At 53.2% G+C, this 26,166-nt stretch overlaps 1 protein-coding gene across 3 annotated transcripts; it reads left to right on the top strand.

Moving 5' to 3' along the window:
* On the top strand, positions 1-15,428 carry ZMYM3 (zinc finger MYM-type containing 3). 3 transcript variants are annotated; one of them, XM_045847441.1, is made up of 25 exons: positions 1-45; positions 1,438-2,120; positions 3,105-3,148; positions 3,486-3,558; positions 3,953-4,247; positions 4,463-4,640; positions 4,995-5,213; positions 5,508-5,658; positions 5,897-6,012; positions 6,201-6,287; positions 6,418-6,568; positions 6,812-6,984; positions 7,176-7,341; positions 8,162-8,259; positions 8,343-8,505; positions 8,769-8,881; positions 8,990-9,164; positions 9,332-9,478; positions 9,946-10,049; positions 10,386-10,554; positions 10,874-11,025; positions 11,830-11,944; positions 12,457-12,711; positions 13,719-13,836; positions 13,934-15,428. In XM_045847441.1, the coding sequence occupies exons 2-25, from the start codon at positions 1,457-1,459 to the stop codon at positions 14,124-14,126; spliced, it is 4,119 nt and encodes a 1,372-aa protein (XP_045703397.1). In that variant the 5' UTR covers positions 1-45; positions 1,438-1,456; the 3' UTR covers positions 14,127-15,428. The 3 variants fall into 3 exon arrangements, with proteins under 3 accessions (XP_045703397.1, XP_045703396.1, XP_045703398.1); XM_045847440.1 differs by lacking the exon at positions 1-45 and adding an exon at positions 241-676; XM_045847442.1 differs by lacking the exon at positions 1-45 and adding an exon at positions 241-676 and having other exon boundaries at positions 3,492-3,558.
* The last annotated feature ends 10,738 nt before the right edge of the window (positions 15,429-26,166 follow it).

The raw sequence follows: 26,166 nt of genomic DNA on the forward strand, positions 1-26,166 counted from the left end.
GTTGGGGGAAGGGTAATCTTGGCAGGCGCTTGCTGCATGGCGTAGGTAGGGACTGTTGAGGGGGGCGGACGCCGGGGGGTAGAACACGAGTGGGAAGCGAAGGGAGACACGGGGAGGGGGAGGGGACCGGGAACCATTTGAATGAGAGGAGGGGATCACGGGTAGAGTGGGCTCCAGGAGGTAGGGCGGGCACGGGTGTGAGGGGGGAGGGCAGACTCTTGAGCCAGGTAAGGGAAGCAGGTGCGTAGATCTGTTTTTTGTGGGTTAGTGTACTCAGCCCCTCGCTGGGAAGGGGGTGCCGCCTTTCCCGGGGGCGGGCTTCAAAGCTCTAGAGCCTGTCTTTTCCTCTTCAACTAACGGGGCCCCGGGCGGGGGCTCAAGCTCCATCTCCAGCAACTAGGCTCCACTCCGGAATTTCCAGGCGGCCACTGGGCTGGGAGTCTCGCGCCGGGGGCCGGCGCTGTCTCGCGAGCCCCCACCCGGAGTCAGCCAATGGGGTTGGTTGCTGGCACCGCCCGCCCGCCTGGTGCAGAGCGCTAGGCACCGTGAGGAGCGCTGCCATTTAAAGGGGCCGCGACCCCTGTCCCGGCTGCTGGGGAGGGAGGTGGAGAAGGAGCGCGGGGCCGTCTGTGTCTGCAGTTCTAGGCTTATAGCCGTTACACTAACCCTGCCGCAGGTAGGGGTCGGGCCTCATCAAGCCGAACCGAACCTGCAGGCGGGATCTCGCAGTAGCCGGGAGAGGGGGGTCTAAGGAGAGATCGTAGCTCCAAAATGTCTTCCTGTAAATGCCTGAGGTGGGGGGTGGGCAACAGGAGAAGGAGGACTGAGGGAGCAATAGGAAAGGGTGACGGGGCTGAGGAAGTGGGCGACCCTGAAAGGTAACTGGGGGGAGGGGTTAGGGAAGGCAATTTGTGGGGGCGAGGGAAGGGCTGAGGGGACAGTACAGCGCGGGGAGGGGGAGTGGGGCCAGACAGGGTGGGCAGAGACTGGGGAACTGAGGGGGCGCTAGGAGCGAGCGGAGGGGGTAGAAACTGAGACCGCGGGGGCGGGAAAGGCGCCTGGTGGCAAGGGCCCTAGGAGACTCTAATGGGGCGTCCAGCCCGAGTTGGGGGGGGCTAAAGGTAAGGAGGGGGGGAAACTAGGAGTTGCAGTGGGGTGGCGGGGGGCAGACGGGTGGGTAGAGCCCACGACTGCCCGGTGAGTGTGGGCGCAGGGCCAGGGTGGGGAACGCCTCTCCCCACAGGGGGCGCTGTTTGTGGTGGTGGTGGTGGGGGGAGTGGTCATTTGGACCAAAACCTGTGGAAGTGCTTGTCGTTTGCGGTGGGGGCTGCTCCCGAGAAATCCAAGTGAATGATGGGGTGTGTCCCAGAGCCTATATAAGAAGGAATTCTGGCGAAGACCGCCTCTTCTGCCCCTTCTTCTACCCCTAATCTACAGCCCATATCCAGCCATCCTCATGGACCCCAGTGATTTCCCCAGTCCGTTTGACCCATTGACCCTGCCAGAGAAGCCCCTGGCTGGAGACCTTCCAGTAGACATGGAATTTGGAGAGGATCTGCTGGAATCCCAGACTGCCCCAACTCGAGGATGGGCCCCCCCTGGCCCTTCTCCATCCTCAGGAGCCCTGGACCTGCTTGATACCCCTGCTGGCCTGGAAAAAGACCCTGGAGTCCTGGATGGAGCCACTGAGCTGCTGGGGCTGGGGGGGCTGCTCTATAAAGCCCCCTCCCCTCCAGAGGTGGACCATGGTCCTGAGGAGACCCTTGCATGGGATGCAGATCAGACCCTAGAGCCTGGACCAGGGGGCCAGACCCCAGAGGTGGTGCCACCTGACCCAGGGACTGGGGCAAACTCCTCTTCACCCGAGGGGCTGCTAGAACCTTTGGCTCCAGATTCTCCAATAACCCTTCAGTCCCCACATATTGAAGAGGAGGAAACCACCTCCATAGCTACAGGGAGAAGGGGCTCCCCTGGGCAGGAGGAGGAGCTTCCCCAAGGGCAGCCACAGAGCCCAAATGGCCCCCCCAGCCCTTCAGTGGGAGAGACTCTGGGGGATGGAATCAACAGTTCTCAGACCAAATCTGGGGGCCCTAGCCCCACTGCACACCCCTCCTTACCAGGTAGGTTGCCTACTCAGCTGGAGAATCAAGGCTGGAGAGAGGGTGGGGGTGAGGAGGGGCTGCTGTGTGGGTTTGGGGAAGAAGTGGGGAAGGAAGGCGAGGGTGGAGAGATAGGAGGGATGTGTGTGCAGAAGGAGTTGGGGGGTTGGAAGGGAGAAGTGGGGGTGGGGAAGAAGATGAAGGGAGGTGGGAGTGGGGAAAGCTTAGCTGCTGTGGGGGAGGAATAAGGGTGAGGCTTCAGGGGGTAGGTTAATGGGTTTGGTGGGAGAGGCTCCTTTATTTTTTAACCCAGGTGGGGTTTTGGTACCAGGCCCTTCCTTCAGGATTTGAGGAGGACTCCAGGCTTCTTGGTTCTAAGATCTTTCCAGCTGTTTTGTTTTAAATGAGAGTGGGGGTTCTGGGTTTGATGGATGATGACTGGGTTGTGGAGCCAGCAACAGCATCATGAATTCAGGGGAATGGTAGCAATGCAGGGCCTGGGATTGAGTCTCTGATCCGGGAGGGACAGCCTACACTTGGAGAGGCTCTCATTTCCCCCCTCCCCCGCCCCGTTTTGCCCAGCCGTGTGCCTCTGCCAGGCCATGACCAGGGTCTTAGCACTTACATAACCACCTGAGTCCAGGGGACATACCCTGTCTCCTTGCTACTACCTTTGAGGAATTGCATTGGTTTTTGCTGCAAAGCTAGACGTTCTCAATGAAAGGTGTGTCACCTGTGTCTCCTCAACTCCCAGAGATTGGGACAGAAAGCTGGTGGGAAGGGTGGGATTTTTTTTTCCCCCTTGGAGAGTAGCTGCACCACCAACCTCCCCTTCGTGCAGAAGCTTGAGGTAACCCTGAGAGGGGCCCCAAGAAGCCACAGACATTCGAGTTTTCCCTTTCAGTTTTGAGTAAGTTCTTCCCCAGGAATGGAGGCGGAGGTTAGGCCAGGGAGGGGGTGTGAGGGCAGGCTGAAGATTCAGGCTGCTTTCTGCTTCCTTTGCAGGAGATGGCCTGACTGGGAAGGCGAGTGAGAAGCCGCCTGAGAGGGTGAGGGGGGAGGGGAGGGCAAGGAGTCTGGTTCCCCCTATAGCTCTGGGAAGGACAGACCCTTCATTTTCCCTCCCAGATGTTGTTCTGTGGAGGGGGCGTGTGAGGAGGGTTAGGAGGAGGGAGGGAGCCCTTGTGTCTCCTGCTTCTGAAAGTGACGTTCAGCCTCCTTTTCTCCCCTCCTCCTACGGGCTGGGCCAAGGGTCCCTAGTCTCCCTCCCCCCTCCCATCTCTGTACCCCCCTAAAGGCTGTGCTAGTGCCTAAAGGCTGTGCTAGTGCAGCTGGCCCTTCAGCCTGCCCCTGGTGTCAGCTTTCCTCCCTCCCCGTGTTTCCAAGGTGCAGAAGAGAAGCGAGCGCGTTAGAAGAGTAGAACCTCCAAAACCTGAGGTTGTGGATTCCACTGAGAGCAGTGAGTAGGACCTGAGGAAGTGTGACCCAGTGGGATGAGTGGGAAGTGGCCGCCGTGGATCTCCTGGCTCCGCGCAGAGTGTGACGCGCCTCTTTCTGCTCTGGGTTGGCATGGGAACCAGGGGCAGTGGGGGAGATTGAAAACAAGAGCAGTGAGAATGGAGTTTCCTGTTTCAGCTCTGCCATCCCTGTCCTGAAGAATCTCCCCACTTAGAGCCCTCCCTGAGGGAGAGTGACACCAGTGGCTTGAGACACCAGAGTGATGGGGTGGGGGCGGGGAGAGTGAAGGTAAGAACTCAGGGGATCCCAGGAGCAGCAGAGCTACCTGTCGGTCAGGGGATGGCCAGAGACCTGGTCCCAGAGCCTTTTCTCAAGGCCCCTCCCCGCCCCCTCAGTTCCAGTGTCAGATGAGGATTCTGATGCCATGGTAGATGACCCCAACGATGAGGACTTTGTGCCATTCCGGCCCCGGCGCTCTCCTCGCATGTCCCTACGCTCCAGCGTGGCCCAAAGGGCCGGACGCTCTTCGGTGGGCACCAAGATGACTTGTGCGCACTGCCGGACGCCACTGCAGAAGGGGCAGACGGCCTACCAGCGCAAGGGGCTGCCTCAGCTCTTTTGCTCCTCGTCCTGTCTCACCACTTTCTCCAAGAAGCCTTCGGGCAAAAAGACCTGTACCTTCTGCAAGAAGTACGTGAGGGCCCTGGAGTGTGGGGAGGGCAGGCACCAGGCCAGGAATAAAGGGGGAGACAGAGACTGTGTTCGGCAAGAACCTGGTGGAACTGGGAGAGAGAGGCGAATTGGGTAGGGGGGTCTGAGAGCATTTGGCTCTGTGGACGCTGATCCTGGGGGAGGAGTGGAGGCTGATGAAACGAGTGAACGTTCAAACCTGTTCCCACTTGCAGGGAAATCTGGAACACCAAGGACCTGGTTGTGGCGCAGACTGGTTCAGGAGGCTCCTTCCACGAGTTCTGCACGTCCGTCTGCCTCTCCCTGTATGAGGCCCAGCAGCAGCGCCCAATCCCCCCGTCTGGGGACCCTGCTGACGCCACCCGCTGCAGCATATGCCAGAAGACCGGAGAGGTGAGGAAGCTGGATGGGGGCTGGTTTACAGAGCCTGGCCAGCCCTGGCCTGCCCCTGCCCTCCCGGGGCTGCAGGGGCCAGGCCCTGTGGAGGAGGGGAGTGGGGGGAGGAAAGGCAGCCATTGCGAGGGAGTGTATTCAAGGTTAGAGCGTCTCCAGGATGTGTGCAGCTGGCCTTCCTTGCCTCCCAGGACCTCACCATCAAGTCGGCAGCCTGATGCGCAGGTTGGGGGGTCCCTGGGCACAGTGTCTGCTGTGAAGGTCTAGGGTGAGGTGGGGTGGGCCGTCCTCGCACCGGGGTGGGGTGGTGGTGGCCAGGCCTCGGCTCAGGGTGTGTGCGCGTGTGTGTGGCAGGTCCAGCATGAGGTCAGCAATGGCAGCGTGGTGCACCGGCTCTGCAGCGATTCTTGCTTCTCCAAATTCCGGGCCAACAAGGGACTGAAAACCAACTGTTGTGACCAGTGCGGGGCCTACATCTACGCCAAGACCGGGAGCCCTGGCCCCGAGCTGCTCTTCCACGAGGGCCAACAAAAGCGGTTCTGCAACACAACCTGCTTGGGGGCGTACAAGAAGGTGGGGCCGAGGGAGTAGTGCGTTAGCGGGCTGTGGAAGGGGGTGCGGTTCCCGGGTGATAAATAAAGGTGCCGGACGGGTCGAGGGCTGGGAGGAATAAAACAAATAAAGGGGGCTTCAATTGTATCTGTTATGTTTTATTTTTTCGAAGCTTGGCTGGTGGACACACAAGCCTTTGTTATATCATCATCTACGCTTTTTTTGTATGCTCGAAACCTTTCATGTTTTCAAAATTTCAAAAATAAAGGTGAAGGGACAAATCCCGCCTCAGCCTCTCCTTCCCCATCCTCACAGAAAAACACACGTGTGTACCCCTGTGTCTGGTGCAAGACCCTGTGTAAGAACTTTGAGATGCTATCACATGTGGATCGTAATGGCAAGACGAGCTTGTTCTGTTCCCTCTGCTGCACCACCTCTTACAAAGTGAAGCAGGCAGGGCTCACTGGTAGGTGCAAAGCCCTCTTCTCCGAGACCCCTGCTGGCCTTCCTTCTACCCCTCCCATACTCCCCTCTTTTAAAGTAACCCCTGCTGCCCGACCTCAGCCCCAACCACATCTTCCCGTGGATTTCCTGTTCCATCTCTGCACTGCCTTACACCTTCTGTGTGCGACCCCCCCCTTCTCTCTCTCTCTCTCTCTCTCTCTCTCTCTGTCTCTCTCGACCCTTTTCTCTCTATGCCCCAGGCCCTCCCCGACCCTGCAGCTTCTGCCGCCGCAGCCTCTCTGACCCCTGTTACTACAACAAGGTTGATCGCACAGTCTACCAATTCTGCAGCCCCAGCTGCTGGACCAAGTTCCAGGTACTTCAGACCCTGGACCAGGGATAAAGGGTGTGGCGCCATAGAGAGGGTGTGAGCATTGGGGTACATAGGCCTGGGCACAGCAAAGAACAAGCCTCACTGCCACCCCCACCACTGCCACCACCACCCCCACCACCACCACCACACACCCCTCTCGCCCCTCCCTTACTTGTCTTCCTTCCCTCCAGCGCACAAGCCCTGAGGGGGGTATTCACCTGAGCTGTCACTACTGCCACAGCCTCTTCAGTGGCAAGCCTGAGGTCTTGGACTGGCAGGTAAGACCCCCACCCTGCCCACATGTTGCCACACGACCAGACATCTGTCTAAAGGGGTCCTTGCAGCTTGACTCTCGCCTGGGCCAGATGTCGCAGCACTCTCCTCCCCACCCTGTGACCCCCAACCCAGGACCAGGTGTTCCAGTTCTGCTGCCGGGATTGTTGTGAGGACTTCAAGCGGCTCCGGGGTGTGGTGTCCCAGTGTGAGCACTGCCGGCAGGAGAAGCTCCTGCACGAGAAGCTTCGATTCAGCGGGGTGGAGAAGAGCTTCTGCAGCGAAGGTAGGACATTCGGAAGGGGCCAGAGGCCATGGACCTTGCCACCGTGGAGACAATGGCAGAGAAAGGAAGAATGCTCGGTATGCGGTCCTCAGGGCTGTGGCCTTGGACTCAGGATGCTATGCCCTCGTCCACCCTAAGCCTTTGAGCCCTGAGAGGCTGTGGGAGAGAGGTTTCAGGCGGACCACCTTGAAAAGGTGGGGATCTCGTGACCATGGAGGTCTCTGTGTCTCCGTACTCTTTCAGGCTGCGTGCTGCTGTACAAACAGGACTTCACTAAGAAACTTGGACTGTGCTGTATCACTTGTACTTACTGCTCCCAGACCTGCCAGCGCGGAGTCACCGAGCAGCTGGATGGCAGCACCTGGGACTTCTGCAGCGAGGACTGTAAGAGCAAGTACCTGCTGTGGTACTGCAAGGTAAGGGGGACAGACAGGGTGGGGAGGGTGGCAGGGAGCATGGGCTGGTGGCCGTGGTCAGATGCGGGCCGATCTCCAGGGAAGGGGCTCCAGCTGACCCAGCCTCCAAGGGAAGCATCGTGGCTTATCCAGGGTAAAGTGCCCAGCGTGCATGAGACAGGCAGGTCTGACCTTTCTGTCGACTCCCTCAGGCTGCCCGGTGCCATGCCTGTAAGCGCCAGGGGAAGCTGCTGGAGACCATCCACTGGCGCGGGCAGATCCGTCATTTCTGCAACCAACAGTGTCTGCTGCGCTTCTATAGCCAGCAGAACCAACCCAACCTGGACACCCAGAGTGGGCCTGAGAGCCTCCTGAACAGTGAGTCCCGGGCCGGGGGCGCACTCTGTTAGAATTGGCCTGGATTCTCTAATCCTGGGCTTGGGTCCTCTTTTCCTCTCTTGCTGTCATTTCATCCCTGGCCAGAGCTGCTGGTACTATGCAGGTACTGGGTGGGGGAGTCTTGTTTAAAGGTTTCCAGCCCTGGCTGGCATAGCTCAGTGGATTGAGTGCCAGCCTGAGAACCAAAGGGTCGCCGGTTTGATTCTCAGTCAGAGCACGTGTCTGGGTTGTGGGCCAGGTCCCCATTTGGGGTGCGTGAGAGGCAACCACACATTGATGTTTCTCTCCCTCTCTTTCTCCCTCCCTTCCCCTTTCTCTAAAAACAAATTAATAAAATCTTTTAAAAAGTAAAGGATTCCAGAGCTAGGGGATAGGTACCCACCCAGGCAGGATGGGGCATGTTGGGGCTGCGGTTAGTTTTTGGAGGGAAGGAAGCATCAGCACAAGCTCTACCTTTAGTGAGACTGAAGACCATTGTCATTTCAAGAATGTCACCCTAGCCCCTCTGCCACTCCAGGGGTACCAAACTCCCGAGGGCGATTCAATGGAAGAGCTCAGATGATGGGTTATTGGGGGAAACTCAATCTTTTTCAATGTCCATGGCAGCCAGGAGCAAAGGATCTTCTTGGCCACTGTTTCTGGGGCCTAGAGAAGACTAGACCTGGGGTGGTGAGGAGGACAGATTGTAGACTTCCCATTCCCATCAGATGTCCGTCTTAAGTAAGCTCGCCTGGAACAGGCTGATGAAAACAGAGAGCTGGTTCCCCGGAGGGGAACATTCATTTGTTTCGATGTACAGGTCAGTCTCCTGAGTCGAAGCCCCAGACACCCTCTCAAACCAAAGTGGAGAATAGCAGTATGGTGAAGACCCCCGAGGAAAGCGGGAATCTGGGCAAGGTCAGGGCAAAAGCCAAGGGGGGAGGGAGTGGTACCAGAGGAGGGTCTAGCGGTTGGTGGTACTCACGTCCCTTTGTCTGCAGATCCCTGTGAAGATCCGGTTGGCTCCCAATGCTTCTACCCCTCCTCCCCCCACACCGCCCCCAGCCACACCCCGCAAAAACAAAGCTGCCATGTGTAAGCCTCTGATGCAGAACCGAGGGGTCTCCTGCAAGGTGGAGATGAAGTCCAAAGGGAGTCAGACAGGTGAGCCAGGGTGCCTGGACAGCACAGGCTGCATTCCATAGTCCTGGGCCTCCGGCCCTGTGCCTAGGAGCTGGCAGCGGGGCGTCTCTTAGGTAGCTGAAGCATCGTGGATATGGCCGTCCTAGAATCACAGAAGCGACTCTTCCTCTTTGACGCAAGAGCGGTTTTGTGACCCTGAGCACGTGTTGGTGCATTGGGGAAGACAGGCGAGCATCGGGTCCCGGGTCACAGGGGCTCTGAGAAGACCCCTTTCTTGTTGGCAGAAGAGTGGAAGCCACAGGTGATCGTGCTGCCCATCCCAGTGCCCATCTTTGTGCCAGTGCCTATGCATCTGTACTGCCAGAAAGTCCCCGTGCCTTTCTCCATGCCCATCCCGGTAAGTTTCCCTTCCGGGGCCGCCCCACCCGTGTCCTTTCCTCTCACCGCCTGCCCCTCTCGTCCTCCTGTTTTGGTCTTGGCATTGAGCTGCGCCCCCTGTTTCCAGGTGCCTGTGCCCATGTTCCTGCCCACTACCTTGGAGAGCACAGACAAGATTGTGGAGACCATTGAGGAGCTGAAGGTGAAGATCCCTTCCAACCCCTTGGAGGCCGACATCCTGGCGATGGCAGAAATGATTGCAGAGGCCGAAGAGTTAGACAAGGCGTCATCTGACCTTTGTGGTACGCCAGGGACAGTGGCGATGAGGGAATCAGGGTTCTGCTAGTCTGTGTCTGCCTAAGGGGGTGGAGAAGGGTGACCTCGGGACCTAATGGGAATCGACCCCCGAAAGCCCGTGAGGGAGCCGGGTCGGAGCTGCAGTGACGAAGCCAACTTCTCTGCCTCCCAGATCTTGTGAGCAACCAGAGTGCAGAGGGACTTCTGGAAGACTGTGACCTATTTGGGCCAGCTCGAGATGACGTCCTGGCCATGGCTGTCAAGATGGCCAATGTCTTGGATGAGCCCGGACAAGACTTGGAGGCGGACTTCCCCAAGAGTGAGTGGCGTGCAAGGCGTGCCCACTGAGTACAGTAGCATTTGTGCCATAAGGCAAGGAGTGTTTGTGGTGACCCCGAGCATGCTGCTGACAAGTGCACCTTGTGACCCAGTGACAAAAGGCTTGCACGGGGGAGTAGTGGCAGAGATACCGGGGCAGGTGCATGATGTGACCCTTAAGCCTTGTTTTGTCTTAATTGTGGTAAAACACATAACATGACATTTACTGTTTTGACCACATTGGATTGTGTAGCTCGGTAGCGATTGGAGCTCTGTCGTGCTTGTGAGTTTTGGCGTGTGTGTGCTTCTGAGCGCGTTCTGGGTCTGGCTTTGCTGGTTCCCACTGTGAGCGATTGCAGCTGTCTGGGAGGCCCGTCTGCAGTCAGGTGCGCAAGTGGCAGGGGTGGGGCGGGCGGCCTATAGGGCTGAGATCTTAAACATCGGGCTGATTCCTTTCCCCTCGAACAGATCCTCTGGACATTAACCCCAGCGTGGACTTCCTCTTTGACTGTGGCCTGGTAGGGCCCGAGGACGTGTCTACGGAACAAGACCTTCCCCGAACCATGAGGAAGGTGAGGGCTGGGGCCGCCGTATCCACGGAACAGGGATGGAGGCCCCCACAGGGGAGGGGCGCCTTCAGAGCCAAGACAGCAGCTTTAGTCCGACCTCCCCTGACCGACCTCCTTTCTCCACCTCTGTGAGTAGGAGGATACAGCTAAACTTTGCTCTCTTCCCAGCTCCCCAAATCGTCAGAGCCCTTCCCGGGGCCCCAGGCGCTACGGAAGCCCGCTGCGCTCTGACCGCACTGCCCCCCTCCCCTGGTGGTAAACGCTGTCCTGACTAGTTTTCATGGTGCCCCTGGCTTTACCTCCGCCATCCACCCCTCCCTACTTTCTTCTCCTCTCTAGGGTCAAAAGCGCCTGGTGCTTTCGGAGAGCTGTTCCCGGGACTCCATGAGCAGCCAGCCAAGCTGCACTGGACTCAACTATTCATACGGTGTCAACGCTTGGAAGTGCTGGGTGCAGTCGAAATACGCCAATGGGGAAACCAGCAAGGGCGATGAGCTGCGCTTTGGCCGTATGTACCCAGGGAAGGAAGGGCAGGGACAGGGGGAGAAGGGGACGGGGTTGGGGGAGGGGGGCTAGGGCTGTGATTCAGCTGAAGATGTCTGGGAGTGATAAGGCTGTGATCACTTAAGGGTGTCCTGTGAACATGGCGAGGAGTGGCAGAATAAGGGCCGATGCTGTCTAGGTTTCCAGGCTCAGGGCTCTTTCGGTCATCGGTGGTGTGTTCCTGGGCGGGACGTGACTGAGGGGATGAAGGGGTTAGTGGCGGCGCTACATGAAAATCTCTGTGTGACGTTTTCGTAACCCTGTCCACCTCCGTATCGCTGCAGCCAAACCTATGCGTATCAAAGAAGACATTCTGGCATGTTCGGCTGCTGAGCTCAACTACGGTCTGGCCCAGTTCGTGAGGGAAATCACTCGGCCCAACGGTGAACGATATGAACCGGACAGTATCTACTATCTGTGTCTCGGTATCCAACAGGTAACGCCTTGCACACCGCCTCACGTGCCGTCACTCTCCACACAGCAACATAGCAGGCAAGGTCCCACCAGAACTGATTCTGTCCCGCTCCCTGTTCCTCATCTTGAGTGCCACCCTGAGCAGGCAGCCTTTCGTCACCTCCTCCAGGCAGGACAACTTATGTGCCAGGACCCTTGGCCAAGGAGCAGTCTTCAGTGCTCTCATTCTGGGTCCCCTCTTTTTAAAAAAGATGTAGATGTTTATTTGAGATATAGGGGAAAGGAGGGAGAAAGAGAGGGAGGCAAACATCAATGCATGGTTGCCTCTCATGTGCCCCCTCCTGGGGACGTGGTCCGCCACCCAGGCAGGTGCCCTGACTGGGGATCGAACTGGTGACCCCTTGGTTCGCAGACCATCACTCAGTCCACTGAACCACCACAGCCAGGGCTCTGGGTCTCCTTTGTAATCCTCAAACCCATTGCAGGTGGGGAGGGATGGGTAGAGCTGGGCTCCTTGGGTGGCAGGGCTACATGTAGTTCTCACTGGGAGAGGTCAGCCATGCATCGTTACCTGACAAGGGCTCTGGGCTTGTGGAGAACCAGCTGTGACACATCTCCTCCAAGCCTCCTCCTCTTCCAGTGGGGTCTTGGCCCCTGGCACCTGCAGGCATACCTGGGGGCAAGCGCTCTGGGTCACGCAATCAAGCAGCTGTCTCCGAATCGCCACGGTCGCTTTGCCCGAGGCCTTTGATGTCACCATGGTTTTTTTTTTCCCCCTCTAGGGCCTAGACTCTAGCTTTATGTGTGTCTCTTTTTCCTCTTCCAGTACTTGCTGGAAAATAACCGAATGGTGAACATTTTCACGGACCTTTACTACCTGACTTTCGTTCAAGAACTCAACAAATCTCTGAGTACCTGGCAGCCCACACTCCTCCCCAACAGTAAGGCACAGGGACTTTGCGACCCCCACGCCCTTTCCTCTGTTCTTCGGACACACTACCCCAAGAGTCCCAGGCTGGTTGGTCTGGCCACTCTTCACAAAGGGTCTGAGGGCAGGAGCATAGCATGTACCTGGGAGCGTCGAGGTTTAGAGCTGGAGGACGCGGAGCTCTTATCCTCAGATATGAGGAGGGGGAATCCAGACTTGGGCCTGAACAAGTATTTCTGGGACCACAAAGGTTGGCCTGAGTCTGGGTGGTAATTGCAAAACAAAAGTTGTGGGACTCCTCCAAGTTTATATCTACCTGCCTGTGACCTCAGGGTGGCAAGGGAAGCTCCAAATGCAGATGGGAACTATATATATAAAAAATCCATCCCGTCCTACTGTGTGCCAGGGTGCCAGGGCTGCACACACAATGGTCACTTGCTGAACGGAGGTGCTGATGTGTGGGCAGAGGTCTGGGCTTGGGGAGGGGCTGGAGCCTGACCAGCCTCTGTTGCTTCACCATTGCAGACACGGTGTTCTCCCGAGTGGAGGAAGAGCACCTCTGGGAGTGTAAGCAGCTGGGGGTCTACTCCCCCTTTGTCCTTCTCAACACCCTCATGTTCTTCAACACTAAGTTTTTCGGGCTGCAGACAGCGGAGGAACACATGCAGCTCTCGTTCACCAACGTGGTGCGGCAGTCCCGCAAGTGCACCACGCCCCGGGGCACCACCAAGGTGGTGAGCATCCGCTACTACGCTCCTGTCCGCCAGAGGAAAGGGCGAGGTATGAGGCTGCCCCCCACTTTCCTCACCCCCCTCTGCTCTCCTCTCCCGCGTCCCACGCTAACTGCCAGGTTGGCCCTCTCCTGTTCCTTACCTTCCCTCTCCTTCCATTCCTGCATTTGCAGAACAGGTAGAAACAGCTGGTCCTTCAATCTGATGGGCGGTGGCTGTTGCATAAATAGGAGGTCACCCCAGCTGTCTGCTTCCCTCCTTTCCTCATTGCAAGGCACTCTGGGAGGGGACAGGTGGGAAGCTGTTGGGCGTGTTCCAGGCTGTGGGAAAGAACTGACAGGGCGAAGGACAGTCTTTCCGGGGTTCTTTGCTGTTGGGCGTAACAGGAACTGCACCTTGGTTTCCCTTCTGGCCCTGAAATCCTGACCCATCTGAGTACAGTTCCCAGGACCCCCTTCTCTGGAGCTGAGCCTCTACCTGGATTAGTGTGATGAGTGTACTGGGGGGGTTGGGGCCATTGTGGTTTCTCTATCCCAGAAGGCACCAGGGTCTGTTCTGTCACTTTGTGTGTACAACTTCTGAGGTCACCTCTTCAGGAAATCAACTTGGGGAAGATTTTAAAGCCAGACTTGAACAGCGTGAATGGACTAGGGGAGGGCGGGATGCAGAGCAACACCCCTGGGTTGGTATGGGGAGACTGACTGGTTCTTCTGTTGCCTTTAAGATTTTATTTATTTTTTAGAGACAGGAAGGGAGGAAAGAGGGAGAAAGAGAGGGAGAAACATCAATGTGTAGTTGTGTCTCATGCATCCCCACCTAGGGACCTGGCCCACAACCCAGCCATGTGCCCTGAGTGGGAATCGAACCGGCGACCCTTTGGTTCTCAGGCTGGCACTCAATCCATGGAGCCACACCAGCCAGGGCTGTTGCCTTTATTTCTTTATGAGCCTATATTGTGTATCCTGAGGCCTCCCCACTGTGCCCTGAACTGTGCATTTAGAGTGGCTTGTCGAGGCTGTGCTTTTAGCCAGTCTGGCTCGTTTGCCTCCTCTGCAGACATGGGTCCCGGGAAACGGAAGAGAGAAGACGAAGCCCCAATCTTAGAGCAGCGTGAGAACCGCATGAATCCGCTCCGCTGCCCTGTCAAGTTCTATGAATTCTATCTCTCAAAATGGTGAGTTGGCAGGTGTGTGGGGATGACATTTGCATGGGGACCCAAGGGATCTCCTTTGACTTGGTGCTGACCTGTCCCACCCCCACCACCGTTGCAGCCCCGAAAGCCTCCGGACTCGTAACGATGTGTTCTACTTGCAACCTGAGCGGTCTTGCATTGCTGAGTCGCCTCTCTGGTATTCCGTGATCCCCATGGACCGAAGCATGTTGGAGAGTATGCTCAATCGCATCCTGGCTGTGCGTGAGATTTATGAGGAGCTGGGGCGTACCGGAGACGAAGACCTGGACTGATCCCGCGTGCTCTCGGTATCCATCTTTCACACCAATGTCTGGCCTGTGACCACGTCCCCAGGGCGACTGGCCCAGGCACCAATGCTACTCATTCTGAAGGGCCGCGACTGCCCTTTTCTACTCATCCATTCCCTGCCGTCCCTAGGAACCCCCGGCTTCTACCTTCTTCCATACCACTTGACAACCACGGGGCCCCAGTCGTCTGTACTCGGGGGCTGGACTCCCAGTGATAGGCAAAAACCAGTGAGGCCGTTTTCTCGATGCTTCAGAGCGAACCCCTTCTCCTGGGGCCAGACTCTGGATGGAGCGTTAATAGCTCTGGTGATCCTGTTGGCTTTGGGTTTCCCGACCCATCCCACATAGGTAAAGCCCCTCGTTCCTAGGTTTGGCCAGGGGAAGTACCCAGCTGCCTTCTCTGCCCTGTGCCCGCTCCCTTCTCTCCTCTTCCCCAGGACCGCGCTAAAGGGGCTCGTAGGAAAGACAGACGCAAAAGAAAGAAACTCAGAAAGTAACGAGGGGGACCATTTACCTGAAACACAGAGCCGAGACACTCTTCCCCTCCCGTGAGATAACTGGTTGTTGGAACCCCCTGGCCACCTCGTTCCCCGTCCCCACCCCTGCGAGCACCGACCCTCGGTGCCGCAGATCAATTTCCAAACGCTTTCTTTTCTTCAAAGGCAGAGAATGACTTAAGTATGGGGAGCAGACTTCTGTCCCCTTGGTTTATGTGTTTGTCTCTCTCTGCCATCCTAGGTTGGCATGAGCCATGTGTCAACACGCTTAGCCCCGTTCTGTCTCTGCTTCCCTTTAGTTCAATGGACGCAGTTCCCAAGGGAAAAACTACCTTCTGACTTGGGTTGGGGCTGGGTTCCCCACTCTCGTCCTTCCCCCATCATAAGAGCCAGGCCAAGCCTGGGGGGGGGGCCCTGGGTCATGCAGGGTGGGGGTCTGTGGTTCGAGGATAGAGAGGAGCTGTGGGCCTGGGTCCTGCCTGCCCCCCACTATCTACATGGGTCTTCTCTCTTCCCCATCTTGCCTTCGTAGTTTCAGAAAACGATTAGCGTCCGGCAAAGGGGGTGCCCAGTTCTTTTCCTGTTGGCTTTGCTGTTCCCCAGCCTCCTTTTTGTGTTTTTATAACTGTCACCAGTTTAGCCACTGTTTAAATTGTATATATTGTTCTGAGGTGCCTGGCCCGTCCCTTCAGTGAGCCATGCCCGCCCTTGTGTTGTAGTGAGAAGCTGTTGTCACGACTAACCTTCTGTCTCTGGAATTGTTTGTTTCAAATAAAGAGTTAAAAATTGTCTTCTGCCTCTCCTGGGGGAGGGAGAACAGTGTTTGGAGGGCGGAGGGATATGTGGGAGCCTTTCTAAACATTCTGAAGTTGGACTTCAGATCTTGTAAGACATGAAGAAGTGGAATGTCCCACCTCCATTTGAGAGTCATTTTTTTTACCTGCCTCACTGAATGAATCCATTAGGAATAGGGTCCTTTTTATATAAAGTTTCCAGCCAGCTAAGGGATAAAAGGATTCCACAGCTCTCTATTAAGGACCTACTATGTTTAAGGACCTAGATTCAGAGAAGAAACAGATTAATTAGACCACGATACTATCCCCAGCAGCTTTCCAGTCTAGAGGGTAGATGGGCTGGTGCACGGTCAGTTGTAAGAGGCAGAAAGACATTCTCTAGTGCTGTGGGAGAGCAGAGGATAAGGAACTCATTTTAGGATTATAGGGAGGTTACCTGCGAAATCTCTGAGGGAGGTGGCCTTTGACCTGGACCTCGGACTAAGTGGAAGGGGGTGGGGACCAGCAAAATCAAAGGCTGAGATTTTCCAACCAGGGAATGAATTACAGGATCAGATCTGTTGCTTTAGGGAGGTGATCCCTAGAACAATGTGAAGGACTAAAGGCTAGGAGATTGGTGAAAGGGGTGTGGCTGAGATGGGGTGGGGGCTCCCGTGGGGCTCTGGGGAAAAGAATGGCTTCAGATGAGTTTCAGACATTTTGCAACTGGAGTCTGCAGGATCTGGGGGAGAGGAAGGAATTGTACCCAAAGCGTGAGTCCCGTGCTTTCATTGGGAGAGAGATGCCTTTAAATTGGAAAACGGGCAGGGTTTTGTTTTTGTTTCTTGGCCTGGCAAGTGGGAAGATGTTCATAACAAGTTGAGGGTTTGGTCGTTTTGGGTTCAAGACTCCACTCAACCATCCATATGGTGGGCCAAGTGGCATGGCATAGCAGAAAAAACAGCCAAATCTGAGTTTTTATTTTTCGCTTTTTTAATTGTTTTTCTGTTGCCATTTACCCCCTCATCCCCTCTTCCTCCTCCACCCACCTGCCTCACCCCCTGCAGTCACCACACTATTGTCCATGTCCGTGAGTTCTTTCTCTTTTTCCTTTTTTGCTCAATCCCTCCACCCCTTATCCACCCCTATAGCTGTCAGCCTGCTCTCCATCTGAGTCTGTTTCTGTTATGCTTGTTAGTTTATTTCGTTCATGAGATTCCACATATAAGTGAGATCATATGGTGTTTGTGTTTCTCTGACTGGCTTATTTCAATTAGCATCACATTCTCCAGGTCCATCCATAGTACTGCAAAGGGCAATAGTTTCTTCTTTTTTACAGCTGCATAGAATTCCATCGTGTAAATGTACCACAGCGGTTTTATCCATCCATCCATTGATGGGCACTTGGGCTGCTTCCAAATCTTGGTGATTGTAAATAACGCTGCAATGAACGTAGGGGTGCATCTATGCTTTTGAATTAGTTTTTCAGGTTTCTTCGGCTGCATTCCCAGACAAACTTCAGTGTTTAATCATAGTTCTGCCACTAAAACTTGGGCAAGCCCACCTCTTCGTGCCTCACCTAAAAATGCACCTATATTCTGCCCTGACTTTCCCACAGAATTGTCGAGAAGGTCAGATGAGAAAATACATGTGAAAAGTGATATTGACGCTAGCTGCTACCATATGTACTAGGCAGTTAAAAATGTGGGCCTGAGGCATAGAAGAGAGAGAAGGTATCTGTTTTTCCCAGATTTATTGACAATTGACATAACATTGCCTAAGTTTACACCATGTTGATTTGATACACATGTTGCAAAATGATGACCACCTAGCTAACATCTCCATCCCCCTATCGTATAATTACCATTTCTTTTTTTGTGGTGAGAACATTTTAGATCTACTTTCTTAGCAACTTTCCAGTATATAATACTGTATTGTTAACTATAGTCACCCTGGTGTACATAAGCCCCCCAGAACTTTATTCATCTTATAATTGCACGTTTGTACCCTTTGATCAACACCTCCCGATTTAACCTATATCCCCCCAGCCTCTGGAAACCACCATTTTAGTCTCTGTTTCTATGAGTTCAGCTACTTTGGACTCCATGTATAAGTGAGATCACACAGTATTTGTGTGTTGTTTTTTTTTTTCCTGTCTGACTTCTTTCACTTACCATGATGCATGAGGTGTCATTTGAGAAGTCTGCTGCAAAAAGCTCCTAGCTGAAGCTCTGGGAGTGGACAAGATCACTGAGTCAGGGAATAGAATGAAGGGAGGAGAAGACCAAATAAAATGGTATCTCGGAGAATATCTCCAGTTAAGCAGAGAAAGGAAGTGAGAGGGAGAGCCAGAGAAGTGGGAGAAGCCCCAGAGTTGCCAGAAGCCCAAGGCAGAATTGTCTGATGACAAGCTGTCTGCATACCCTAGACCAAGATGAAGTCTATTTTTTATTTGTTGAAAGATTTAATTTATTTCTTTTTTAGAGAGAAGGGAAGGGAGGGAGAAAGAGAGGGAGAGAAACATCAATGTGCCAGAGATACATTCGCTGGTTGCTCTCGCATGCCCCCATCTGGGCACCTGGCCCGCAATGCGGGCACGTGCCCTGACTGGGAATGGAACCGACCTTTCAGTCCGTAGGCTGGCACTCAATCCACTGAGCCACACCAGCCAGGGCCAGATGACGTCTATTCAATTTGCCTTCTCCCACTCCCATCCCCAAGCCACCTGGCTCTCCTACCTCCTTCCCCTGCTGGAACAGAGAAGGTTCTGATGTCATTTGTTCAACTAGACTTCTACTCCATGCCCAGCCTTGTGCTAGTCACTGGGGATGTAAAGATGAGTAAGAACTTAAGAGTCTGCTCTTGAGAAGTCCCTAGTCTGATAGGGAGGACCAGGGCTGGGACGAGGGCAGGGCAAGCAAAATACCTAGGGTGCCAAATGCAAGGAGGTGCCCACTGCCGGGGTCATGCAAGTACGGGGTCGGCATTTGCACAGCCTGAGAGTGATGCCTCCCGAAATGTTGCACTCTCTGTGCCTCGATTTGCCTCAACTTAGTGTTGACCCTGGGTAGGATGCGATTGTTACTCCTTCTCTACCAGGAAAGCAAGACTACAGAGGTGACGTGGGAGCTGGGCTTTCATGAAGACTGGGCAGAGTTTGTCAAGCACACCGGAGGTACACGGAGCTGTGTGCACAAAGGTGTGGAGGGACATGAGAACACGGAGTGCCTTCAGGGAAGGGTGGTTGGGCTGCGGAGGAGGTGGAGAGGGTGCAGTGAAAAGGGTGAGCAGGGGTGGGAGGTGTTGCTGGGAAAACAGGGATCAGGTTGGGAAAGGCATTGAATGCCATGGCAAACCCCGTTACGGGGACCGGCCATCTCGGTTTGCCCAGGGCCTTCCCAAGTTTAGCCATGAAAACCCAGCATCCTGGGAAAGCCCTCAGTCCTCGCCAAGTAGAGCAGTCTCGCTTTATCCTCAAAGCGATGGAAAGCCAGGAAAGGATTTTCACAACGACTTGGCAGGCTACGCTTCATGTTTTAAGGTGACTCTAGCGTATCTGGGTGAGGTGGGGGAGAACTGGGTGCTGAGGAAATCCAGGAGACTAGTTACAGAGACTCCAAGGAGCAGAAATGTTCTGTACTTTGCCTTAGGCACCTGGCAGACACGAGTTCTAGCTCCTCGGCTCCGCCCCTTCTTTTCTAGCTGTGTGGCCTGGACCAGTTACTTAACCTATGTGGACTTACGTTCCCTCATCTTTAAATGGGGACAATAATGGTGCTTACCTCAACCAGTGGTGACGAGTAAGAGAGCTACTGGTTATCCAGCACACGGCCAGAGCTTAATAAACATTAGCTTTTCCAGTCAGAGCAAGACAAGTACCGTATGATCTGAGTTGTTTGTGGAATCTAATGAACAAAATAAACTGAGGAACAAAATGGAAACAGAGGCATGGACACATAAAACAGAGTGACAGCGGTTGGAGGGGGAGCAGGGTGAGGGGTGCTGGATGAAAGAATGTGAAGGATTAGCCAAAGAACAGGTATTGTAACTCCTTGACACAGGTGGTGATGGCCAGAGGGGAGGAGAGGTGGGCGATAGGTGGGAGTGAGCACAAAGGGAGGGACAGGGACATCTGTAATAGTGTCAACAGTTTAACAAACAAAACTCAAACATTAGCTTTTATTGTCCACATTATCAGCAAGGCCTGAAGGAAGATACACAATGTGCTGAGAATCTGGAAGATTTGGAAGGCAGAGTTACCAGGCCTCCGCTTGCTGGCTTACTGATTATAGTTTAGTGGGAATGCATTTTAGTTGGCATACATTCTCCAAGGCATCTGCATTTCAAGACTTTTATCTCTAATTGTGCAATGAGAGGCTTTGTCCCTTGAAAGGAAGGTGGGGGAGGGGCAAGGGGCAAGTGGTGAGGGCTGGAAAACCAGGCATGTCTCTGAAAGCTGGTGAAAGTTGAGGAAGGAGCCTCCCTGTGCTCACACAGCCAGGGCACTCTGGATGCAAGACAGCATCTCCAGAGATCTCTGCCTGGGGAAGGATCCAGAAATTGTGCATCCCCAACAAAGCAAGGCACTTTGGGCAGTGAAGGGCAGACAGAAAGAGACAGTTCTGCAGAACCCCTGTCCATCCAAACCCTGAGCTTTTGAAACCTCCACTGTTTCTCGCCCTTGACCTTAGGGATCCCCAAAAGCACAGGTGGTTCTCCAGCAGGCTAACGTTTAGGGGTATTGTTTCAAAGTGAACTTCTCCCACCTCTCCCCATCTGCATGTCCGAAAACACTCCCTAACGACAACACATACTAGTTACTTTGCTATAGAGCACACATCACGGATTGTGGCTTAGCAAAGGTCTGCACCTGAATTCCAGCTCTGCAAATTTGGACCTATCACCTGCCTTCCCTGAACCTCCATTCCGTCCTCTACAGTTGTGGGTACAGCAATAGCTACCTTGCCATGACAGAGATTATGTTTGTAAGTGCTTAATTTAACACCAAATCTGGTCCATACTGTGTGCTCCATAGACAGTCTCTTTTCCTTTCATCCACCGAAGTGATTTCTAAGTCTGATAATGAGGTTTCAGGCTATTGGATGATTAAAACACATCTTTTGCGTGAAAAGTGCATTAAGAATTAAGACGCCCTTCACAGCCATCCTGCCACATAGATACACAAATGTGGTCCTATGTATCGTGACAGACGTATGCAAACATTCAGACTTGCTTACCTTTGGCGCACACACACGTGGCAATTGACAACTGAACAGTCGAGAAAGTGTGTTAATTACGCACGGCAAAGAGTTCAGCTCAGTGTTGGAGAAAGGTGGTGAACAGCGGCGGGGCGGCAAACGTAGCGAGATGAAACCCTAACAGCACACACCTGAACAGAGCTTACCTTCAGCTGGGCACTCCTCCAAGTGTTTTATATATAATTAGTGCAGTTAATCCTCACGGCAGCCCCCGTGACGTAGGGACTACCATTGTCTTTGTATGACAAATGAGGTCAAGGGAGGCAGAGTAGCCGAGGAAGTGACCTGAAGTCACACAGGTAGGCAGAGGACCACGCTCCTAATCGCTATACTGTACGGACTTTTCAGAGAGACTTCAGTTGGAATGGAGAACCGTTGTCACCATCCTGTGTCAATTCCACTTTGTCCTTGAAGTCCACCGTCAAACCGCTGCTCTTTCTTCCATAGCTGACCATCAACCTTAATGCATCTGTTTGTGTGAAGGTCTGCCCTGAGCTGCATCTCCTGAAAACCTCCACAGTCAGTCTAGAATTCTGAGTACAGAATTGCCTGTGAGTCTAGCAAAAGGCCTAGCTTTGAAGTCACAAGGGTCCCTACACGGGATAGCTGAGAGCTCAAACTGCTGTGCAAACTTCTATGCACAGTATATGAGACCCGTCATGAACAGGCCCTTGCCGGTCTCACCTAGTATGACCATCTTCCACTCCCAATTTCTGGTCTAGTCATGCTGAGCACATACTTCTCTTTAAAGACACTGAACCTCAGCTCACGCCTATAACCTCCCCCGACTGCCCTTATTTGATCAGGCTAAGCACCCCCTATCTATTAAGGTTATGCAAGTAATTACCACCCAATTTGATAAGCACTCTAATCCACATACACTACAATGTACAGCAGAAATTCTGAAGGGAAGGGAGACTCATTTTTGCTGAGGGACGGTGGGGGTGGCGTGGCAGAGAGGAAAGACTTGAAAGCTTCACACAGTAAATGACATTTGAGCTCAGTCTTGAATGATTAGGAATCAGTCAGTCAAGGAAGGGGAAGGAAATGTGCAAATTATCTTTGGCTCCTTTACCTCCCCGCATTCAGACATCAAGTCCTGTTGTAGATTCTACATCCAAAGTGCCTCTCACATCTGCCTCGTTTTTTTCCTTGTGCCGCTGTCCTAGTCTTTTTTTGTAAATATTTTATTTACTTATTTTTAGAGAGACGAGAAGGGAGGGAGAAAGAGAGGGAAAGAAACATCAGTGTGTGGTTGCCTCTCGTGTGCCCCCTACTGGGCACCTGGCCCGCAACCCAAGCACATGCCCTGACTGGGAATTGAACCAGCAACCCTTTGGTTCACAGGCTGGTACTCAACCCACTGAGCCGTACCAGTCAGGGCTATTTTTTAAAAATATTTTATTTATTGATTTTTAGAGAGAGGGAGAGAAACATCAATGTGCAAGAGGTACATCAGTCTGATGGTCTCACATGCCTCCTACTGGGGACGTGGGCCACAATGCAGGCATGTGTCCTGACTGGGAATCGAACCAGTGAGCTTTGAGTCCATGGGTCAGCACTCAAATCTACTGAGCCACACCAGCCAGGGCATTGTCCTAGTCTTATAGTCTTATTGGGCTATACAGAGCTGGTCATTCTGCATTTTCTATTCCCAATCCCTAATCTACTTTCCTGTGTGGCTGCCAGGGAGTGAGCTCCGAAACCACAAATCTGAAAGCAGCACTACCCCACTGAAAACCCTTAATGGGCCCAGGCCCTGACTGGTGTGGCTCAGTGGGTTGAGTGCCGTCCCACAAAGCAAACTATCACCAGTTTGATTCCCAGTCAGGGCACATACCTGAGTTCGAAAGACAGCTGATCAATGTTTCTTTCCCTTTCTTTCTCCTTCCCTTCTCCTCTCTCTAAAAATAAATAAAATCTTAAAAAAAAAAAACCCTAATGGTTTCCGCTCCCCATGGGATAGTCTTAAGCCCTTATAATAACATATAAGGCCCACGATAAACTGGCCATAGTTTATCTTTCCCACCTTCACTCTAGCCATTCCACTCCTTAAACTCTCCATTGCAGATTATTGGTCTAAATCTGAAGAAAACATCAAGCCCTTTCAGATACCATGTGTTTTTTGCCCACTTTATTCTCCACCCCTAGAATGGTCCAATCCTTTTTCCCACCTGACAGGTTCTGCCTGGACTAGTCTGGGGATCAAAGGAGGCCCAGCTAGGTGGGTATTTACAGCCCCTTCCCTACCGTAGGTTAGGCCTGGCATTTAGGTAGCGTGGAATCAGCGAATGGAACCGGCGTTCCCCTCTAGCTGCCACTGTGTGCACCCAGGCTATCTGATTGGGCCTCTGAATCAGTTTATGGTTGCCATGCCAATTCTCTATGGATACTGCAGCCTGCTTTGAAATCCCATCTCAGCTGGCTGGGACCTTAACTACTCGCCTAGTTCAGCCTGTCTCTTCATCCAGGAGCTGACTCTGTCCTTTTGCTCCCAGCTCCTGATAGCTCAGCACACAGGTGCCTCTAAAAGGCCATAAATGTCCCTACAAGCACCAGTGCCATGGAAAAGAGTGTGTTAGAAACTCCTGTTGATATTAGGCTTTTTTCTGACTTTTTTTCAGACTCCTAGAATATTGACCCTTAGATGGATCGTCCTTGAGAGAAGTTTGTAATGTCTCCTGGACTTTGCTGTTTGGACTGTTGGCTGTTTCCTGTGGGAAGGCAACCCTATTATTGCAAGTTCTTTCCACTAGGTCCAGCCTAGCTGAAACAGCCTCCCTCCTTTCTGGTTTATTGCAAGCTTTAGCATGCCTTGAGGCCATGGTCTTTAGTGCTTCTGATGCTATCTTACCTTCCTTTCCAGTTTCTACCCAGCTTTTGTGCAGACTCCTTTGATTTCTCTGTGAGAGAGGGGGAAACGTTCCTCCAAACCCTGTATTGCAGATAAGAAAACCGAGGCTCAGTGAGGTTAAGTATAATGTGCCTGAGGGGACAGAGCTAATAAATGGAGACTCAGGTAGTCAGGTGTCTGGATTCCAATGTCCTCTTCATTGTCCCCATCACTCAATACTTTGCCTACTGGGTGGCGGGGATTAAGCCCCGCTTGCCTCCTGGTTTTCTTCCTTACAGTCTTGTGATCGGAGCCTCAAATAAAAACACCATTCCTGTGGTTACACCTACTCTTCCTGCTTCCCGCTCCCCCAGGCACTGGTTCCCTCAAGCCACCTTTGGTGTGCTCCCATTGGTTAGAGGGACATAAGAGTAAGTGTCCTTTGGGCTGACACCCCCAACTGGGTAGCTTCATTGTCCCACCACTTCCCCCTAAAGAGGAAAGCCGTGATCTGGAGTTGGAGCCTCTTTCCAAAGGGGATTTAGAGAATCTTTTGAAAAGAAAGTTTTCTGGGGTGATGGTGGATTTAGCATTTCTCAGTGTGGAGAGGGCATGAAGTCCCTCTGTAGAACCAGGGTGGAATTACTTTTTAAACAGACATTTCTTTTTGTATGAAGATTTTATTTATTTTTAGAGGAGGGAAGGGAAGGAGAAAGAGGGAGAGAAACACCAGTCTGTGGTTACCTCTTGCGCACCCCCTATTGGGGACCTGGCCCGCAACCCAGGCATGTGTCCTGACTGGGAATCAAACTGGTGACCCTTTGGTTTGCAGTCATGCAGTCAATCTACTGAGCTACATCAGCCAGGGCTCAGGGTGGAATTTATAAAAAGGAAAAACTTTCTCGTGATGGTTTTTTCGATCAAGCAGCGATGCTCTGTGTGTGTTGTGTTGTGTTGTGTTGTGTTGTGTTGTAGGTGGGGACAGGATGGGTTGTAAGAGGAAAAAGCATCTCTCCCACCACGAGGGGGGTGTGTACCTCTCCTCTAACAGGGTACGATGCCAGTTTCCAAGGAGCAAGGAAATTTCTGGCAGGAAAGGAATGTATCTCTTTTAAGAGAGGGGAAAGCCCTCTCTCAGATTGCTGAATGTGGGGGAAAGGACTACTTACTCTCTCTTTTCTTTTTTGTATTTAAAGTTTAAAAAAAATATTTTTATTTATTTATTTTTAGATAAGGCAGAAGGGAGGGAGAAAGTGAGGGAGAGAAACAGCAATGTGTGGTTGCCTCTGGTGCACCCCCAACCAGGCACCTGGCACTCAACGCAGGCATGTGCTCTGACTGGGAATCCAACAGGTGACTGTGGTTTACAGGCCAGTGCTCAAGCCACTGAGCCGCACCAGCCAGGGCTCTCTGTTCTTTTTTAAAGGAGGAACAGCCTCCAATGAGGAAACCTTCTGTGCTTTCTGTAGGAAGGAGAGACTGTTTCTAGAACACAGCAATTGTGATCAGACGTTCTCTTCCTTTCTACGCTTCCCACGTGGAGTCAGCACCCTCTGAGAGGGAGTGGCAAATCATTATTATTTTTTTTCTGTTAGGAGGTAGGAAAGCTGAGGAGAGAAATTTGCTGTGGGGGAAACTTACTCTGAGGGGCCACGGGTGAGGCTGGGGAAGACTTTTCGGAATCTCTGGGGCACACCGTGTTTAAGGGAGCCTAGAGTTGTGCGAGGCCAGCCCTATTTGTTCATGAGGAAACTGAGGCTGGGGGAAGGCAGTGCCTTGTTAAGAAGTGACAGAAGCAGGACTAGAACTCAGTTTTGTCAAGTCCTAGTTTGGGGCTTTTCCCAGCACAGCTGACGCGGGGAGGGGAGTTGAGTTCACCTGCTGCTTTGGAGAGCGAGGTGGTTGAGGAGACTGTTGCTATGCTATATTTGACCTGTGGTGGAAACATCTCTGGGGTGGGTGGTATTGGTCCCTATAGGGAAGGAACGAGGAGGAGGGGAGAATTAGGAGCTAGGTCCAGAGAAAAGGGGTCAAGGTCACTGCACAATTGGATGGGTGGCTTGAGGGGCATTAGTTCTCCTAGAATGCTGAATTTCAAGCAACGGAGGGGACAATTTCTTCCAGGAGTGCAGAGGAGGGAGCTTCACCAAGATACTGAGGCAATGTGTGCTCCTCTCCAAGACCTGCAAACTTGATCATTTCCTCTTTCTCCAGAGGGAGTTGTCATTTTCATCTTTTCAAACTCAGAGGAGGGGGCCCAAGGGAACTTTCTGAGGCGATGTTAATGTTTTCTAACGTATTAATGGTCACGTTTACAAAACTGTATGCAATTACCAAAACTCAATAAGCTGTGTAGTTAAAATGGATACAAAATAAATAAACTCAGAGTAAGGGAGGGACTTGGACCCCAATAAAGCTGTTATGAAAAAACAGAAAAACAAACCCCCAACAAGTCAAAACAACAGAACCCAGGAGAGAACAGCTCAAGGTCTGGTTTTGCAGGCCAGGAGGGCGGTGGCTTCTTATTTGCAACTTCAGCTTCCCAAATCCCTGAGTCTTTAGCCCACTCCTTTCTTGATCAGCAACAGCCAAGGCCAGCTCACCGGGGGGAGGTCAAAAGTTGCAGGAGAAAGAACTGGACAAACACACAAAACCACCTCTTCG

The sequence above is a fragment of the Phyllostomus hastatus genome, unplaced genomic scaffold (assembly GCF_019186645.2).
Source record: "Phyllostomus hastatus isolate PE091 unplaced genomic scaffold, TTU_PhHast_1.1 phas_contig_551, whole genome shotgun sequence".
Classification (NCBI taxonomy): domain Eukaryota; kingdom Metazoa; phylum Chordata; class Mammalia; order Chiroptera; family Phyllostomidae; genus Phyllostomus; species Phyllostomus hastatus.

Bases quoted from the DNA above. Each gene is read 5' to 3' on its own strand.
- ZMYM3 (XM_045847441.1), top strand. From the start codon at position 1,457: ATGGACCCCAGTGATTTCCCCAGTCCGTTTGACCCATTGACCCTGCCA. The intron at 6,985-7,175 runs GTAAGGGGGACA...CGACTCCCTCAG, and splicing joins ACCTGCTGTGGTACTGCAAG to GCTGCCCGGTGCCATGCCTG. The intron at 9,479-9,945 runs GTGAGTGGCGTG...CCCCTCGAACAG, and splicing joins GGAGGCGGACTTCCCCAAGA to ATCCTCTGGACATTAACCCC.